The sequence below is a fragment of the Camelus bactrianus genome, chromosome 18 (genome assembly GCF_048773025.1).
Source record: "Camelus bactrianus isolate YW-2024 breed Bactrian camel chromosome 18, ASM4877302v1, whole genome shotgun sequence".
Classification (NCBI taxonomy): Eukaryota; Metazoa; Chordata; class Mammalia; order Artiodactyla; family Camelidae; genus Camelus; species Camelus bactrianus.
In genome coordinates, this window is record NC_133556.1 from 9107271 (window position 1) to 9123387 (window position 16117).

Consider the following 16117-nt stretch of genomic DNA (forward strand, 5'->3'; position numbering starts at 1 on the left):
AAAATTGAGCAGTAAATCCCAAAAGATTAGCAGTGTTTAAAATGTTGTCTAGGTTGGGTGTTAGGTGATATTTGTCACCCTGCCACCTAGCAAACTTTTGTCTTTTTTTTTTTTTAACTTATTTCTAACTTCACTTCTGATTATTTCTTGGGCGGGGATTAGGTTAGTTAGTTAATTAATTAACTAATGGAGTTACTGAGGATTGAATCCATGACCTCTTGCGTGGTAAGCATGCACTCTAGCCCTGAGCCATACTCTCCCCCGCCAAAATTTTTGTCTTTTGAAAACCTTTAAAATATGTATACATTACTCTGCATTAACAGGAGGGCATAAGGGATTTCCCTACACCATCTGAATGTCCTAAAGTTCTAATTATATAATTTCATTTGCTTTTACAGGTATTTCTCTGGAAATGGCAGCTGTAACAGTAAAGGAAGAATCAGAAGATCCTGATTACTATCAGTATAACATTCAAGGTAATACTATTTAATTCATTCTTTCTTTCCAAAGGTTATTGGTGGTTAAAATTAAAATATTTTTATCAGTTGCCTGCATTTCTTAGATATTGTTTTCTTGATTGGTCATTTGGTCTTTGATTGGCATGTATATTTATAATTTATCTCTGGAATAAAATAGATTTAAAAAATGGGACAGTAAACTCAGTCTATAGGGGAAATGTAAAATAACCATTAATATTCTTAAAAGGACAAACATAAGTTGTGATGCTATTTAGAATTCAATTCTAATTTCTAGAGTTACTTGCAAGGCATAAGAGGTCTTCTGAACCTCTTAATAGCTCTATTTGTGCAACAACTGTTAGCAGTATTATTATGTTAAAAATCTATAAATAGTAAAGACACAAGTATTCAGTACTTATCATCTTGTTCTGTATCTTCATTATCAGAAAGGAATTAAGGATCATAATTTCACAACGCAGATTGCTTTAATACATTGATGGGTTTTAATTTAGAAGAACATCTGTAGTTTTTAGTAAGTTTAATTTTTATAGATGTATAAAGTATATTAAACATTTAAAGTATAAAATTAACTAGTTTTTTAATATATCTCTATAAAGCCATCTTCACTGCAGTCAAGATTAATTAAATGTTCATAACCCCAAGTTTCCTTGAGTCCCTTTGTAATTCACTGCCTTCCTCAGCAAACCACTGATCTGTTTTCTATCATTTTAGATTAGTTTGCTTTTTAAGAAATTTATATAAATGGAATCATCGTCATAAAGTATGTACTGTTTCCTTTGGGTGGGGAGCTGTGACTTCTTAAATTTCACATAATTGTTCTGAAATTCATCTATAGTGTTGTATATATTGGTAGCTAAATCCATTTTATTGCTGAGTGTTATTCCACTGCATGGCTGTAGCACAATCTGTATGTTTCTCCATTTGTTGATGGACATTTTGGTTGTTTCCAGTATGGGGCTATTAAAAATAAAGCTGCTGTGAACATTTGTGTAGAAATATGCCTTCATTTCTCTTAAGTAGATTCCTAAAACTGGAATAGCTGGGATATATGGTAGGTATTTTTAAGGAACTACCTGTTTTCCACTGTGCTTTTACTGTTTGACATTTCCATCAGCAAGTACAGTAGTTCTAGTAGCTCCATATCCTTGTCAGCCCTTGTACATCCACATTGTTATTGTTGGCCACTTTAGTGGGTGTCTTGTTACACCTCTTACTGGTTTTAATTTGTATTTGCCTAGTAGGTTTAGTTCATTTAAAATGATATGGCTTTATCAGTTCTGGAATATTGTAAAAGTTACAATAAATTTATTCTGGCTTGTAATCATGTGAATATCCATCCATATACGTATATCAGATTGTGACCTAGTGAATTTCATAATTTTTATCCGTCAATTTTGAACATTTTATTCCTTGTGACGTTAATAATCATGTGGCTAAAAGTTTGCAGTAACTCTGAGAATTTTTAATTACAAAGTTAACTTTTTGGAAAATATTTAGCCTTTCTAGCAGTTGTTGGTACCTTACTAATATACATAAATTTAATAAATCTTGTTTCATAAAATCTCTTTTTAAATACATTATATTTAATTTTTAAAATAAAAAGTCTTCTATATTTTGGATAACTGCCTTTTCAGCTTTGCTGTTTGATGTTTTGATGTTTGTGTGATTCTAGAAGCTTTTTTGTACCCCTTTGAAATAGGGTGTGTGAGTGATGTAATACCTGAGTAATAAGAGTTGGAAATCAAATGTGTGTACAGGAGAAAGATTGCCAGAAATGATAATATCCTAAGTGCAGTTGAAGAAGGTGGTAGCCATACAATTAGTTTTTCATCTTGGCTGAGAGATAGAGTCCATGTAATTTGTATATTTTTCTTAATTGAGCTTTGGCAGTTCTTTGTGTATTTGTCCTTTGTGATATGATTTGCAAATAGTTAAATTTGATGATGTCCAACCTTCTGATTTTTTTTTCCTTGTATGGATTGTGCTTAAATATCATAGGTAAGAAATCTTGGCTTGACCCAGTGTCAAAATGATTTTTTCCTGTGTTTTCTAGAAATTTCTCTAGTTTTATGTTGAAATCTGTGATTGATTTAGACCTAATTTTTGTATAGTGTGCAAAATACCGAGTTCAAACTTGCGCATATGGATATCCAGCACCTTCTTCTGGCACCTTTTGTTAGAAAGATGGTTCTTTTTTCATAGTGTTACCTTTATATCTTGGTCAGTTTTCTTGAGTATATTCTGTTACATTGATCCCTGGGTCTGTCCTGTTGCCAAAATTACATTGTCTTGAGTACTATAGATTATACAGTAAGTCTTGACTTCTTTTTCAAAATAATTTTGCATAATTTACCACCTTTACCTTTTCAAGTAAATTTTTAAACACCAGCTTGTTCAAAATACCCTGTGGGGATTTTGATGGAGATTGTGCTGAATCTATAGACTAATTTAGGTTAAATATCTTAATATCAAATATTCTGATTAATGAACGTGATATATGCATCTTATTTAGTTCTTCCTTGATTCCTTTTATCAGTGTGTCTTCGGCATATAGATCTTGTGCGTATTTTGAAAGATTTGTATCTAAGTATTTAATGGTTTTTGGTGTTACTGTAAGTGGTATTTTTTTCTTCTACAGTTTCAGCTTCCACCTATTTATTCCTAATATGTAGAACTGCAGTTGACTTTTACATACTGACCTTATACCTTGTGACCTAGTTAAAATTCTCTTATTAGTATAGCAACTCTTTAGAAAAGTCTTTGCGATTTTCTAAGTAGGCAGTATTATTTCTTCCCTTTCGTTTTCTTGTGTTAATTGCACCAGCTGAGACCTTGTAGTGTTGTGTTGAGTGGTAATGAGAGTAGACATCCTTACTTGGTTTGCTGTTTTAAATGGAAATCTTTCACTAGAAAACTTTTTTTCCCCTTTTGATAGATTTCCTTTATCAGATTGAAGAAATTTTTTGTATTCAGAGTTTGTGAAGTTTGTATAGTGATTGGATGTTGAATTTTATGAAAAGTCTTTTCTGCATCTCTTAATGATTATATCATTTTCATTATTTAGTTTGTTAAAATCATCATCAGTATTAGTTTTCAAATTTGAACCAGACAAAGAGTTTCTGGGATAATAAACTACACTTACTTATGATGTATAACTTTTTATATATGGTTGAATGTTCTTCAGCGATATTTGCCAGAAATTTTCTTTTCTTGTAAATGTCTTTATTTGTTTTGGTAATACTGGCCACTGGCCTGAATGAATTGAGAAGTGATATATTGGAAGAATTTTTTTTGTAGAATTGATATTATTCTATTCTTATATATTTTTGGTAGAACTTGCCAGTGAAGACGCTTGGGTTCCTGAGGTTTCTCTCTAATGGAAAGTTTTAAAATTCGTTCCATATTATATTAAAATTTTGTTTACTGGTTGTAAGACTGTTCAGGTTTTATATTTCTGCTTGACTGAGCATTGGCAGTTTGTATCTTCTAAGGAGTTTGTCGACTTTGTCTTAAGTTCTTTCTTTTTTTATTTTAATGTTTGCAAGGTCTGTAGTAATTTAATTACAGCAACTTATGTCTTTGTTCTTTTTTATTTTTGTTTTTTATTGATCATTCTAGCTCAGGGCTTCTCAAGCTTGGCAATACTGACATTTTGATAGAACAGTTCATTGTTATGGGTACCTGTTTTATGCTCTGCGTTGTAAGATGTTTAGTATCTTCCCTGTCCTCTACCCACTAGATACATACCAGTAATGTCTCCCTAGTTGTGACAGTCAGAAATGCCCCTTAGGGGACAATATCACTTCCATGGAGAACTATTAGTCTGACTCTAAAGCTTTCTCAAATTTTCCTTTTTTATTTTTTGTTTGTCAAAGATTCAGCTTTTACAAAATTTCAATAATTTTTGCTCATGTGTTTCTTCCCTTTCTTTCTTCTTGATTTAATTTTAATTTGTTTTTATTTTATGTTTCTCTTAAGATGGAAGCCTAAATTCTTTGAATTGAGATAATTTTCAGTGTAAGCACTTAATGCCATAAACTTCCCTCTTAAGCATTAGTTTAGCTGCACCCCATAAACTTTTTTTTTTTTCTCCAGGAGGGAATTAGGTTTATTTATTTTTTAGAGGAAGTGCTGGGGATTGAACCCAGGACCTCACGCATGCTAAGCATGCACTCTACCACTTGAGCTGTACCTTCCCCCATGCACCCCAGAAACTTTGATGTGTTTAGTTTCATTCGCTTTAAAACATTTTCTAATTTCCCTTGATTTCCTCTTTGTCCTCTGGTTTACATAGATGTGTTTACTCTTAATTTCCACATATTTGTGGATTTGTCAGATACCTTTCTGTTGCTGGTTTTCAGTTACTTCCATTATGGTTGGAGAATATTCTTTATATAACTTTTTTAAATTAAAAAATACATATTTCTGAAAATTTAGAAACAACGTAAAATTTACCATTTTAAGTGTATAGTACAGTGATAGGAAGTATATTCACAGCGCTGTGCAGCTGTCACCTACTATGGTTCACTCTGTTTCCATTTGAAGCAGATCTTTTTTCTCGATCGCTGTTTAGCACTGAGTTGTGGTTTTGTTGTAATTGTGAGGAGAGGCGAGCTCATGGTCCTATTACTCTGCCATCTTGACCAGAAATCCCCCATTCTTTGTATTATTTCAGTTATTTTTGCTTTATTAAGGTTGCTTGATAGTTGATCAGGTCTGCATTATTCTACTGGTATTTCTCTCTACTTGTCTGTCCATTACAAAAGTATTGAAATCTTTAGCTCCCTCTGTGGGTTTTTCTATTTCTCGTTTCAATTTTCTGTCGGTTTGCTTCATGCATCCTGAAGGTCTGTTGTTAGGTGTCAGTATCCTGAAAGCTCCTTTTCCCTTGGGCTCCTTTTCTGGCAGCCTCCTTCCAGTTTTAATCTTTGTCCTGACTTGTAACAACCTAGGTTAATTTTGTCTGTTTTTGTAGTTTATATAAATAGAATCCTTCAGCATATATCAGGCTTCTTGTGTGAAACATATAATTTGTGAAATATATTCTTGGGAGTACTGTAGACTTACTTGCATTGCTGTATTGTATAATCCTTTGGTATCCACAGGGAGATTGGTGCCAGGGCTACCCCACCCCCCACCCGTCTCCAGTACCAAAACCCATAGATTATCAAATCCCTTATATAAAATGCTGTATTTGCATATAACCTACAAACATCCTCCCCTATACTTTATTTAAATCATCTCTAGATTACTTAAAGCGTAATACAATGTAGATGCTATCTAAATAGTGGCCATTGTGCACACAAATTCAAGGTTTGCATTTTGGAACTTCCTGAAATTTTTTTGTTCCCAATATTTTTGATCCACGGTTGAATCTATAGATGCTGAATGCATAGATATAGAGGACTGGCTGTATTTCTAAATTTTTTTTTTTAAGTAAAATGTATAAGACCTACAAACGTAATGTTACATCTGCCTAGGTCTACTGAATCTTAGTATTTTGTTGTCCCCCTTTTCTCCCATATGACGGGTAAAATATGTTATTTGACAACCTTCTTTAGGCCTTTCCAATTCCCTTTTTTCCCCTATTCCTCCTGAGTTATTTTATTGAAATTGAGAATTGTCGTTCCTGATAATAATTTTGTACTTAAATGCCTGTGTATTCCCACAGAAGTGTCTGTGTATGTATATCCATGCACATACATTTTATGTGTAATACCTTCTCAGTTCTTAAGTTTGGGATAAATGGTACACTGTATTATGTTGTTTTGTATACTTTCTTGTGTGTCAGTCAATACAAGTTTTCAAGATTTACCTGTTTTGTCACATTTAATACTATGACTCTGGTAGTTAAATTGTACAATTATACTGTAGTTTATTGGTTCATTCTTCTACATGAAGACGTTTATGTTTTCTTTGAAAACTTTTCCAGAATAGGCTTGACACCTGTCAGTCTTCCTCTAAGATGTGCTCAGACGTGAGGTTGGGAAAGTGGAATTTGTCTCCAATGACTGATAGACACTGTTAGAATTTTGAGTGTGAAGTTTGCTGCCTATCTTTTGATGAATAAAATCCAAGTAATGTGCTGTTAAAACATATATGGTTAAAATTAAAAGACCTAGATAATTGGACAGTATAGTGATTTGAAGGTATGCTGGGCAAATAGTAACCTAAACGAAGTTTAGTAGTACTAATTTGAGGCCAAAAAGGAAAAAGTAGTAAGTATAAAGATTAAGACTATATTATATATATACTAGTAAGTCACTAAGTTGATAGAATAATCATTAATTTGTACATATCTACCATAGCCTCAAAAGTAGAACTAAAGAATTGATACAGTTACAATAAATTTATAAAAAGTCACCTGAGAGATTTTAACAAATGATGAATGCTTATAAATGGTAAACAGAATATTTAAACTTTGCAATTTACAAACGTAAGCTAATTGATCTATATCCAGAACTCTGTACCTAGCAAATAAATGTTTATATACGAAACTTGATTTTTTATTACAAAAATTGACTTTATACCTGTACACAAATAGCATTAAAGAATTCCCTGAACATAATGTGATTAATTAAATTAGAAATCAATAATAAGCAGGTTATTAAGATAGAAATCCTATACAGTGGGAATCCTAAGAAATATACTGTAGTTGACTTAAAGAGGACCTCATTAAAGTAATTTGTAGAGCAGGACAATATTGAAAACGCCACATAACTCAACTTGTGGAAAAGCAGTTAAAAGCGGTAGTTAGAAGTCAATACCTTTAGCTATCATTTAATTAATTTTTTCTGTGTATTTTTAGCCAGGATCACATGACTAGGAAGCAGTAAATCTGCATTTGAACTCAGGTCTCTTTCATTTACTATCTCGCTCTTAATTGAGATTCCAAGTAAAAATAATTTTTGTATTTTCTATGAAGTTGTTTTTTTTCTGTGATGTGTCCTTTGTATATAGTTTTGTGCCTTTTTGTGAAATTGATTTCTCATGCATTTACAAAGCCTTTCAAAAATCTTAGGATGTTTACCAAAAAATGCTCAGACATAGTGAAGTGGTTTATATTCATATAAATGCAAGAACATGTTTTATATTAAGTAGCTATTGGAAACAATGTTTTGTTTTCTTTTTAATGTATTTCACTAAGAAGCTTGATAATACATGCAAGTGTGTTGTCAAAATCTGTATAGCATTTTGAGAAGGTTTAATGAACTGAAACTTTATATGTTAGTAATTGGGAAAAACCTTGTTAAGTTATTAGAAAGTGTTTATGGATCTTCAGGAAAGGGGGATTCTGAATTAATAATTGTTAGTTTGTCATGTTTCTATTTCAGTGGAGATTCAAGCTTATTGATAGTTTAATTGCATGATTTTTAGAGATTCTAAGGAAGGTATAACAATTTGATTCTGCATTTTCTTTAGTATGGTAAAACATTAACCAAATACTTGTCAACGAAGAAACAAAATGCACCTTGTAAGATAAACCTGCACTTAAAATCTGTATGAAGTGAAAGTTGCTATTATGGACATTTTACTTTAAAAAAAAAAAACCCATATCCACCATTTGAGACATCATTTCCATTCGATCCATGTCTACTCGTTTCATTTTTTTTTGACTGTCTATATTTGAATTTATCTGAATACACTTTTTCCATTCACTAAGCCCATAAATTGACACCACTCATTTTGTCAGGTTTTTTTTTTCCTTTTTGGTTCATGAAAGGGCTGTATTATTCCATTATCTCTCACCGAAATTTGTTTACTGAAGTAACCCAAAATATATTTTGGGGATTACTTTTGAAGTATTATCTTTGTATCCCAAAGCAGGCCCTTCTGAAACTGATGATGTTGATGACAAACTTCCCCTTTCGAAGTCTTTGCAAGGTATAACTTTTCAGTTCCATTTTCCCACATACTGTTCTTACTTAATGTTTCTTTATATTGGACAGACTGTGTTTTAGTACTTATATCTGTATTATTACTTTTATAAATGGAAAAGGAAAAAAATGTATTGGCCTTTTTTTTTTTAAACATATAAGTGAACTTCACAAGCAACAATTTTTCAAAATCAATTTTCCCTTTTGTGAATCTAGTAATGAATCTCGAAATGGGTACATGACACACTTTCATATTTAAGGTAAAGTACACATTTATACCTTATATCAGAATAGTCAGAAATAAGGCTTTTATTGTATAGTTACTAATGTAAAAGTTACATCAGTAAGGTCATGTTGGTACTTAGTTTTTTAGAGAGATTGTAAGAGATCACTTGTGAATCCCTAAGTTTATTGATTGAATACCTTTTTGGGAATTTTTGTATAGGATTCCCTAACTTGATGCTCTGTGGTTGTTTGTGATGGGTTTTACTTTACTTTTGTCTGTTCTGGCTTTGACCTCATAAAATTGATTTTGTCCAGCTTTACTTTTAATATAAATGTAATTGCTTATTTCAGACTTTAAAAGAATAAAAGGAACACATAGAATCATTGTTTACATGCACTCTTATAATATTCTGATGGGTGGAACAATCACCTTAACTATTCTTATTCAGTCTTCCCTTTTTAAGCAGTGACCTCTTTCCCATTATCTCTCATTCTTTTGACCTTACATTTTTGTATTACAGTTAAAGAGCCCAGTGCTCCATAAATTCAAAATTTATTGTTGAATAAGGGTGGGGAGGTGGGGGGACTATGTGTTGAGAAAGCATATTTAAGAAGTTAATCATTCATGGCTGTAGCTTTATAGGTTTACCTAGTGTTTTGAGCTCAGGTGAGTTTTCAAAATATGAAATAAATGGAAAAGAATCCCAAGATAATTACTGTATCATAAAGCTAAGCTTTGAAAACCAGAAATATTTTATCTTAGTATGGTTTTTTAAACTCAAAGGTGGTAGACACTGCATGGTAGTTTTTGAAGTTGTAGTCAGTGCACCTTAAGAATCAAGATAAAATGTACTTAAAACCTGTGTCCAGGGGTTGGACCTTTAGTATAGTTTCTGAAATTAGTTATCAGTGAATGACAAAGTAGACTTGATTTTGCTTCCCCCACCTTTGTGATTTATTCTTACGTATAGGTAATATATTTTATTTATACATGGAGGCAGTGATTATCAACCTTTTCCATGTTAGTAGCTCAGATATATAAGGACAGAGGATGAATATTCTGGGGCAGTTTGGGCACTTACTTTAATTGGCTCTCTAGAGTTTTAGATTACTTCTTTCATGTTCTGTTCTAGTAGAATGAGCCTGTTTACCTTGTGACTTGCCTAACCTGATACATTGCTTTATGTTCCAGTTTTTAGAAGCAGGCAGATTATATTACCTGAATTTAAATGCTTTTGAGACTAAAGGTAGTATCTTAAAGTTTTAACTTATGAGTTTCCTTTAAGTACAACTTTGATTAAATAATGGGGATTGAGTTTCCATAGCTTCCACCAGAGTAAAAATGGAAAGCAGGAAACATGTCACAGCCAAACATGAATCTGTTTATCTAGACTTGATAGAGTCTATGAGCACAGAAAGAATTTACTCTGGTGTTTCTGTGCGTCATTGATGAGCATGGCACTTTGAAGCATATGTTCTGTTTCTAAAATTCAACATCTGTCAGTAATATATTGTGCAGTTACAATAACTAATGTTAAATCCCCAATCCTACTTTTACTGAAAGTAAATCCTAGATTTACTGAAGATGTTTACATTTCAAAATAATTTTTTGAGCTTTCATACAGAAGTGTTACATGTTTTTTTGAATTAGATAACATTGAATTAGCTGCTAAGAAGTTAAAGAACCAGTTTGTATTCATTTTGTTATGTCTTAAACTGTTTGCATTGTTATCTAGTTTCTCTTCTTCCGATGTGAGTTTTTATTGGTTTATTATATGTGGTTTATTTTCTTTTTAGGAAGCCATCATTCTTCAGAGGGCAACGAAGGAACAGAAATGGAGGTACCAGCAGAAGGTTAGAAATACAGGGATTTTTACTTTGCTATATTTGTATTATGTTCTATACTGTGGAGAATGTTATCCTTAAAACACCTTATTTGGAAATAAAAGATAATTGTTATGGTATGCCTTCTTAGCCAACAGGTTTGTTTTTTTTTGTTTTACTAAGCTGTAGTATACCTCTTTTACTGTACTGAATAATAAAGCATATGGGGACGAAAACTTAAGTGGTAAGTAAAACTCTTCATGATGCAAAATGCTGCTCGTTTTTTTCTTGGTTCTCTTGTGCCATATTAAAAATCTTTTAAGAAAGAATGGTTTTGATATTTAGAAGTAAAATTATTGCTAGCTCTGTCATTTCTGAACATACTATGTAATGGTACCATTTTTTAAAAGTAGGGTAATGTATTCTACATAAGCTTAAAGGAGAGATCTCCTCTCTGCTCATTTTTATACCCATAGCCACCTTTGGACCACTTTGTCTGTTAACCAGCCATTCTCCTTTGATTGTAGAATTAAATGAATATGCAGCTGTGGTACAGCTTTTTTAATTACTGGAATCTTGAGTTAAACTATGACACTGCAGAATGGCTTCTTATTTCTAACCAGTTTAGGTAGTTCCAAGAGAATTTTTGTAGATTTCTCCTAAGGAAAATAACTGGTAAGGTAATTGAATCTTGTTTTAGAATTATTTCTCTTATAAACTGGTCATCTTTGCCTTTTTTTTTTTTTTTTTTTTTTTTTTTAGAATAAGGAGTCTCTTCTGTACCTTTCAATTCCTTATATTTGCTTTTTTATTTTATTTTAAAAAATCAGTTATTTGATCTTTTACTCTCCTGAGTGTAGGAAGTTCTTAAGGTTCCTGGAATGTTGGCTGATTTTTCCAAATTCAGTTTTAGAATTAGGGTATTTTAACTGGAATACATTTCTTGCAGAAATAATGAAATGCTCATTAATTTACATTTCTTTTTTGAGATTTTTAAATAGATAGTTATGTAGACGATATTGTTTTATTGTGTGGAGGTAATATTTCCTCTGTAACAAAACTCTGTTTTAGATAGGCAATATTTACAACAACGAAATACCTGTATATAAATCAGATGATACAGGGATTCATCAGGCAGTGTGAAGTAGATACTAGGCTTTGAAATACTTTATTTTTTAAGGAAAGTTTTGCTGTCATGTTGCAGTGTAGAGTTGAATTGAATTTGGGTTCTGGTCTTTATTCTTTTACTAACAAGTAAGCATAATCTTTGGCAAATCAATTAATCTCTCAACCTTTGCAAAGTTGAAAAGAGAGTTGATGAAGATACTCTCTAGCCGAGCTTCCAGCACTAACATTCTGATGTACATTTGTTTTGTGTAGTAACACAAATATTAATTAAATATTTAATTTTGTAAAGGATGTTTCATATAAAGTTACGGGATACAGTCCTGTATGCATTTGCTATATTCGTTGTCTTGATATGAAGGTCCCCATTTCAAAAAATTGATTGTGGTATTAACAATGGAAGCCACTCCTAGGATTTCTGAAGGAAGTGGAGAAACAGTTAAAAAAAAAAAAAGTTACCTACATTAGCAGATAATTTGGTATTATCTAATAGTTTTCCAGAGTTTTCTAATTTGTGTTTTCTCTTATCCCTACTTACAATTAAAAGGGTTAGATATTTTAATTTAATAAATATGAGATGAATTAAAATGCCAGTAAAATTTTATAGTAGGCTGCTTTTGGAATATCAAATCAGTAAAATGTTGAAACATATAGAAAGTGCTTTATAATGAATGTCATTTTAGAATTTTATTTTTTTCAAGATTCTACTCAACATGTCCCTTCAGAAACAAGTGAGGACCCCGAAGTTGAGGTGACTATTGAAGGTTAGTTATCTAAAAGCCTTGATTCCAAAAGTTTACTTCTGGTCATAAAAATATTTGTCACATTCACATTGCTAAGTATGCATTTCATTCATTTTTAAAGGAAACTTGTGAAACGAATTGAAGCATATATGTGTACGTGTGACCAAAGTGGCCCCCATCCCAGCAGCACACCCAGTGCTTTGGGAGTTTTAGACAACAGTAGTCAGCCGTGAAAATGAGCGGTGGACCAAGCTTTTACTTTCTGTCATTGGGAGTAGAGAATTAAAAATTGAAAATTATGACCAGACTTGATGCACACAAAAACAGATTTTATAACCTGTGATTGGGTTGTGATGCAAGATACTTAATTAGTTCTAGAACCCCTCATGTCTACTTTAGTAAAGTGGAGAAAATGTTGGTAGTTGAGTTGATTTTTAAAGTGAGTCCCCACGCTCCAAAATGCTGTTATAGGCTAACATACAATGTGTCCTTTAAAAACTTTGAAGCAGCAGCTACAAATATATTCTTAACTAATCTCTACATACAGTTAAAGTTGCTTCAAACATAGTTTTTTCTTCACAGATAAGGCATAAATTCGAGCTAGTTTGTCCTTAATTAGTTAAAAATTTAGCTAATATAAGTAACAGTATTATGCTTCATATTTAATAATTATTATTAAATGTGTATTGATTTTTTTTTCTTTTCAGTTATCTCACACTAAATTTTTTCCCCTCAAAGTAATTTTTTTCTGAGGTAAAAGTTTTGTTTACCCCTGTTCTGCTCCAAAGTCCCTACACTCAGAGATAGTTGTTACTTTGTTGTATATACATATAAAAATAATTTGACGTATATACACACATGCATATTTAGTTTTGCAAAAATACATAGATGTTCTTAGCGTACATTATAATGAACATTTAAAATACAGATATGTCATAGTTCCCATAGTTTTTCCTCATAACTTCATATCTTGGTACTTCATCATTGTTAATTTTTTAACTGCTGCATAACCTTTCTTGGTTTGCTTTCTCTGTCTCTTTCTTTTTAATAATCTGTCTCCTATGGTGTCCACATGGTTATTTATGGTGTTTGATTACTTCAGGCTACTCAAAATGTTGCTGCTTCTTCATTGCTTCTAAATTTTGAGTTGATTGGTAGCTTTCACCTAATATCAGAAAATTTCTCATACTTTTGTGTGTTAGTATCTCAGTTTAAATTATGTATTTTATCATTAATATAATTTTACTAACCTAAAAGCAATTTTGAGTTATTAGTAGTTTATCATTTAATTGCTTTTTAATTAGAAACCTCATTAACTATGAGAAGAAAATCTATAAATATTCTATTTGTATTACAGACACTGAGAACTTTGTCCTTCCTACATAGATACGAAAAATAATTAAAATTATTAATGTAAAATTTTTAAATAGGACTAGTAACCACATTGATTTATCAAATTTTAAAACAAGTAAAGGCTATATTAGGATTGTTTAGAAACTAAATGCTTGCTTTTACAGCATAAGACCTTTAAAGAGATGTAAACATAATAAATGGCTTATAGACCTGAAACATGTGTCAGTCTTTTCAGTTTTAACTCTTTGGAGGGAGGACTAAGTCTCATTTCTTTTTAAAGATTGATTTATCATCCAAATTTGTCAACAAGTAATAGAGTTTTGCTATTTAGGCTGCTTCCTTTATGTTCAGAAGACCAGGAAAATACCAGGTCTGTGTAATGTAATTGCTTTTCATGGTAACATTTTCCATGGGATATATGTTCACAAACTCCAACCCTAATGAAACTGCTAGTCATTTTTTATCCATATTATTAAGGAATGTAAAATGGAAGTCTGTGATACTAGAAGGAAGTTCAAACGAGAACTCGCATACACATCTTTTCAATAAATATATTGTATTTTTTTCTGGAAAGATGATTCCAAAATGGTAGCAACTAGATAAATATAGTTAGAAAATTAAGCTTTGATACATCCTCATAATAGAAGAACTATATGGGTGTTAAAATGATGATACGAAAAAATTTTTTTTTAGTGATCTGAAAAAAGAGCTCTAATGTAGTATGTTTAGTGAAAAAAAAAATCCCACCCCTTCATGAACAAGGCACTTTTTAAAAGTAAACATGTATGTAGAGAACTATGATGCTTTTGCTTAGCCAAGTACTTGTGCTTGGAAGGAAATAGGATAATCCTGTTTTCTGTGGGGTGACTTTTGTTTTCTCCTTTTGTATCTACATCTCCCAAAAAGGTTTTAGAAAAGGAAAGAACTTTATCATCAAGTAAGTTTGTAAGATTTTCCACAGTACTTTAACCTTGATAGCTTTATTTGCAATTATGTGAAGTTTTGAAGAGACTTTGAGATTGATGCAGACATGTTATCTCTGCAGGCGATCACCCATTGAGCTGAGATGTGCTCTTCCATTTGTGATGAGCCATTTGCTCTTCTTTTTTTAAATTGAAAAAAAATTTTTTTTTGTATTTGTTTAGCGGGTTAGGTAATTAAGGTTTTTTTTTTAATGGCTGTACTGGGGATTGAACCTACGACCTTGTACATGCTAAGTGTGCACTCTACCACTGAGCAATACGCACCCTCCTGAGCCATTTGCTCTTGAAGTCAGTGATGCACTAGTTTTGTGTCTTAGGTTTAGGAAATAGCTGTTGGGGTAGTATGGCTGTGCTTGCCCTGATTTCATAAACATCATGAGGACATTTTTTGATAAAATCAGTCTGCTATCAGATCTTTTATATGTGCATATGTTTGATATGCAGAGAAAAGTCCCAGATGGGAATTGTTTGAGGTGTAGCTGTCATGGGTGTGCTAATAACAGACAGCTGTTTTTTGCTTTAACAGAGTTCTCTGTATAGTGCAGTTCTCTTTCAAGGCGTTGTTCCTCAAACTGGAGCCATTCACACATGTTTTTTTCTGCCATGGCCTAACCCCTTGATCACTTCCTAACTTAATATGTCTTTAAATTGATTTACATAGATTAAAGAGGTTAATTTTGGATTATCTTAATTAAAACTATATGAAATTAAAATTTTTTCTTATATACATTAAAAATGTATGTAAATATTTACACATCAGAATGCAGTTCTACATGTAGTTGATTCACAACACCACATATAGCACATGGACTGCAATGTGGATAACACTGTTTTAGAGCTTCAGTAGTTGGATTTCATCCTCTGGTGGTATCCTTTTATGTGAAATTCATGCTTAGGCTGCTGCATGTAATTAAAACTACACTATTCAAATGTTCCGTTAATCATTCTGTAAATTCTGGGCATCTTGTATGTGCTGGGGACTGTACTAGGTGCTATGGATATAGGAGTGACAAGATAGGCAAGTCCATTGGAGAGTTTTGAAGAGAGAAGTGAAAAATTTTGTACTTCTTCAAGAAATGGCTGCTGTATAAAAACTAAAGCAAACCATAGTGGAAGCAAAGCTATTGCAGTTATCTCGGGCAGAAAATGAGTTGCACAGAACTGCACAGGGGCAGTAGGGATAAGAAGTGGTTGAATTCTGGGTATTTCTGAAGATAGAGCAATTGGCTTTGCTTTTTGTCATTGTTAATTATTCTGTTTATCTTATAAATGTTACTGGATTGTTCATAGAATCTATGTAATTGCGTAGGTTATCATTTGAATATTTTGTTTTTAATTTTAGAGCTGCTAACAAGTCAGTGAACATCCAATTATTATGTAGAAATTAGATTTTTGGAGGAGTTAGGACCTGGATCCATGGGTGAAAAATGCCATCTATTAATTTGAAATATGTAAGGTAATTAATGACTCAAGTAATTTTGAAAGAAACAGTGCCTGGTTTATTTTGA

General features: G+C 32.0%; 1 protein-coding gene across 8 annotated transcripts in view; it reads left to right on the forward strand.

The window, feature by feature from the left end:
- The window catches only part of GTF2I (general transcription factor IIi), a 94228-nt gene that overhangs the window by 42283 nt on the left and 35828 nt on the right, over nucleotides 1-16117 (forward strand). For 3 of the 8 annotated variants that reach the window (XM_010972365.3, XM_074345955.1, XM_045508272.2), the window contains exons 9-12: nucleotides 399-476; nucleotides 8304-8363; nucleotides 10379-10435; nucleotides 12232-12294. In XM_010972365.3, the coding sequence (XP_010970667.2) occupies nucleotides 399-476; nucleotides 8304-8363; nucleotides 10379-10435; nucleotides 12232-12294 (258 nt within the window). The remainder of the gene's footprint in view (nucleotides 1-398; nucleotides 477-8303; nucleotides 8364-10378; nucleotides 10436-12231; nucleotides 12295-16117) is intronic. The other 5 variants (XM_074345956.1, XM_074345958.1, XM_074345959.1 and 2 more) reach the window with 5 other exon arrangements.